General features: G+C 32.1%; 1 protein-coding gene across 2 annotated transcripts; it reads right to left on the bottom strand.

Annotated features, from left to right (window-relative positions):
* Window positions 1-298: 298 nt before the first annotated feature.
* Window positions 299-3,360, bottom strand: LOC107945899 (uncharacterized). Of its 2 annotated transcripts, none has more exons than XM_016880048.2 (7): window positions 3,009-3,360; window positions 2,799-2,922; window positions 2,304-2,478; window positions 1,851-2,045; window positions 1,678-1,725; window positions 1,497-1,568; window positions 299-682 (listed from the first exon to the last, which is right to left on the bottom strand). In XM_016880048.2, exons 3-7 carry the CDS (start codon window positions 2,322-2,324, stop codon window positions 653-655), a joined length of 366 nt encoding a protein of 121 aa, XP_016735537.1. In that variant the 5' UTR covers window positions 2,325-2,478; window positions 2,799-2,922; window positions 3,009-3,360; the 3' UTR covers window positions 299-652. The 2 variants fall into 2 exon arrangements, with proteins under 2 accessions (XP_016735537.1, XP_016735538.1); XM_016880049.2 differs by having other exon boundaries at window positions 299-1,146; window positions 3,009-3,191.
* Window positions 3,361-3,880: the final 520 nt, after the last annotated feature.

Here is a 3,880-nt window from a genome sequence, read left to right as displayed (position 1 = left end):
TTACTAAAATCATAATATATAATACTGTAAAAATAATATATAATCTATTTTATTATTTTTAAACTGTCATACATATTTAATGTGTTAAAATATCATTAGTGAAACAAATAATTTAATTATTCTACAATAAAAAATAAAATATTAAAAGTAATAAATAACTTGAGAATTATATTTTACATCCAAACATAATATTCATATATTAACAAAAAGTTACATGATTTTATATATTTTCAATTGTTATTCAATTGTATAGCAATTATACCAACCCGAACCTGCCTGATTGCCACCACAACTCTAATTATACCAACATTTCATCGGTTGCCCATAGATATCTTAAAAAATAGAGTGACTACAAATTCCAATTCAACTAATGAAAATGATTAAAATAGCAAAAACAAAAAAGTCACCAGAACAACATAAACTTGTGACTATGACATAACACGCAATTCTCATAGAACACATTTACTAGTGCAAAATCCATCAAATTTCGCTAACACACACCATATTCATTTAAGTTGTTAGCTCCATTATAGCAGATACAATGTCCCCATTTGCAGCCTTGAGTGCCTTCACAGCCTTTGATCTCGACACTCTTGCTTATGTCATCACCAACTCAATGTCTTTTGGCTCAACTCCAGTCTCATTCACTTCCTCATCGTCCTAGGCCACAGTCGATGAACATCTTAACAGAAAAAAACCAAGAGAAATTCCCAACCGTCATTCAATGACAATCCTTATCATTCCCTCAATGTGGAATTCTAAATGCAGGATCCATAGGCAGAAATGTATGCTTATAATAAAATCATCATCAAAATACTGATCATCAAAATAAGCTGCACTATTATATTAGTAGAACCATGTACCTTAAAATGTATTCTTGATAAATAAAATCATAACCCATTTTTTACTTTAAAAAAGGGCAGAAATGTATGCTTATAATAGCTACCTAATGACTGTCTCTTTATTTTTCAAAATTGCATTGTAAAAGCTGTAAAAAAGTTTGAACAAGAATATAACATGGAGGCAATTTCACATTGTCTAATGCTACTGCAGCAAAGACGATTATTATCTATCTAAATTGCCTGGACACCCATCATCCAAGATGCCACTGATATATCATCATGAGCATAAGTCTTCAAAGATGCACTGCATGTAATATAAATTAGAAGAAGTGAAACTCAATTTCATTAGGAATTTTAAGCAACATAAGAAGGTATAGTTCGCAACACAACTTTTCAAATGAATGTTTGACTTTTTTCAACTTTGCATGCAAAGCAAAATGATTGGTAATTGACATACAAAATAGATATGCATTTAGCTTAACTGTCATTCAGTTTATAACACATAAATACCTGCAGGTGGACTAGTCTTATAGCACCCAAACTGTATTAATTACTAATGTCAAGAAACCTTGGTTTCTTTTCAGTTTGAAAATCTCAAAGTAGAATGTCTATCTCATTCTTTCAAGATTATAGCAACAACAAATAAAAACTAACCTGTTTGTGTTGATATATTGAGCAAGATTTTTGGAGAGTATAAAAAGTGAACCAGATGCATGCCGGAAATACCTGAAGGGAAGAACATAATAGTATGAAAACACAAAATAGAAAAAATATGGTAATGCAAACATCAAGCTAGATAACTTACGATTTCTCATCCCCAAATTTTATAACATACCTCCTTATTTACAAGACCAAGGAACTCTTCTCGCTCTCTGCTTACAGACTGCATATTAGGAACAAAATGAAGTCAAATCCACATTGCAAGTGATAATGCTAGGAAGATAACAATAAAAGAACAGAATCAACAGTTAACAGTCACAGAAAAAAATATTCAAATAGAGTCCTTACAGATGCTGAAGCTAAAACAACCAATGCACAACTCATTTCATAGAGCTGATCTCTTTTTTCTAACGCTCTTGCTATAGTCTGTTCTTGTGCTTCTCTAGCTGTTGGGACAGTCATCTTTTTCAATGCCACATCCTCTTTTCTAGCTTTAGATTCCTTCATCCTTGCCAGCTCTTCTTCTTCTTTCTCTTCCTCCTCCTACAAATGTACCAATTTAAAACAACCAATGAAATTCAAAGAACTGCATAAGACCAGGAATATTGCTTTTGGGTTTTTTGTTTAAGCTAAGCAGAAAACTTCAAGACTAAATGCCTCTATTTAAAGCTAAGATTATATTAAACTCCTTCAAAGCAAGCAGGGTCAACTGAGCCCCATATGAGGCAAAAATAATAAACAACTTACAATAGAGGAGACTATTCATATGAAAAATAATATAAAACATATTCCTTTTTCAACCTTGATCAGTTCTTCCTGCATCTCAAGGTACTCCAGGTTCCTTCTCCTTTCCGAAACAGAATCTTCAGATGGTAGAGCTATAACACCAATAGTATCCACAACTTCATCAGGTAGAGAAGAAAGCGTAGCCTGAACAGCATCTTCCGGCTTCAGCTTTCCTAATACAGTGAATGCCCTACAGGAGAAATCAGAAAAAATACAGATTAAGGTTGAATTAGGAAAAAAAATAAGAAATGAGTATCAATTGTTGAACTTCAATGCCAGCAAAACATTGCATAAAGACCACATAAAACACAACTCCTGTGATGCCTATGATTCCACCTAAAGAGGAAAAATTCTTCCACGGGAATTCAGAATCAAAACTGAAATTCGAAAGATCAGAAGGTATTTCTCTAAATCTAATGAAAAAGAACAATCCAAAATCAACATTGAGAAACCAGAAAGAAAATAGAGGAGGAAAAGTAATGGGAAATTGGAACGATTAGAAAGAGGTACCCTTAGACATTCTTGAGGGTTTGATAAAACCTGGAATCAAGGCTTTCTTTGTTACGCTGATCTTCTTTGCCATGGCTGCTGCTGTTGTTCTTTCAAACCCCTCTTCTTGCTTACTCCAAACGTTCTACACAGGTATATTGAGAGAATGGTGAGGGTAAAAAGAAAGTAAGAAGAGAAAGTTTAAATAAAACACAAAAATTTCATACTCACATGATAATCTTTGAGATTTATTGGAAAAAATCTCATATGGGAGTTGGGAGTTTGAAGAGAATGTAAAATGGGTAGAAAAGGAAAGAAAAATAATTTTGTATATTACTGGAAGCGTTGAATAGCTATTCATTGGTGAAGGGAGGGAATGCCTATTCAATATTTTTCCGTCATAGAGCTGGAATGGATTCAGGCTATAATATCATTACAGCCAACCAAACTAAAGTTTGGTGGTGGGCCCACCGAATTGGGGGAATGCATTCCTATTCCCCCAACCAAACATGCTGTAAATTTTGTGTCACCCTCAGAAGCGAATATGAGGGTGGTAGCCAAGGGCCGAGGCCCTCCCAAAATTATTATTTTTTTAATCCAGTCATTTTTTATAAATAGAAAACTTATAAATTAATATATAATAAAATTATATTTTGCCCCAAATGAAAATTTTTCAATTCAATCCTCTTATAATAAAGAAATTATAAATTAATATATAATAATATTGTACTTTAATCCTCTAAAAAAGAAAAAAATTATGTTTAGTCCCTTCAAAAATGATGAAATTATAAATTAATATATGATAAACTTATATTTTAATCAATAAAAAAATTATAATTAATTCCAGCCTCTAATAAAAATTCTAAATTCCCCCTAACCACTCTTAACTAGAGGTGTCCATGGGCCTGGCTAAGTTCGGGCCGAGCCCAACCAAAAATTTATGTCCATTTGCTAGGTCGGGTTTGGCCCAAAAAATGGGCCTAAATTTTTATCCAAGCCTGGTTAATATTAAATTTTTATATAATTTTTTAAAAAAATACTAAAAACAATAAAATAAATGTTTCCCAATACATTAAAATAAATTAAATATATATATACTTAAA

This window comes from Gossypium hirsutum, chromosome D12 (assembly GCF_007990345.1).
Source record: "Gossypium hirsutum isolate 1008001.06 chromosome D12, Gossypium_hirsutum_v2.1, whole genome shotgun sequence".
NCBI classification, from domain to species: Eukaryota; Viridiplantae; Streptophyta; class Magnoliopsida; order Malvales; family Malvaceae; genus Gossypium; species Gossypium hirsutum.
This window is presented reverse-complemented; position numbering and strand designations above follow the sequence as displayed.

What these genes read in the sequence shown, in the direction of transcription:
- LOC107945899 (XM_016880048.2), bottom strand. Translation starts at nt 2,324, where the DNA reads ATGCAGGAAGAACTGATCAAG. An exon ending in TTGTTTTAGCTTCAGCATCT is followed by an intron (nt 1,726 to 1,850) that starts GTAAGGACTCTA and finishes CCTAATATGCAG; the next exon opens with TCTGTAAGCAGAGAGCGAGA. An exon ending in TTGGTCTTGTAAATAAGGAG is followed by an intron (nt 1,569 to 1,677) that starts GTATGTTATAAA and finishes TCTTCCCTTCAG; the next exon opens with GTATTTCCGGCATGCATCTG.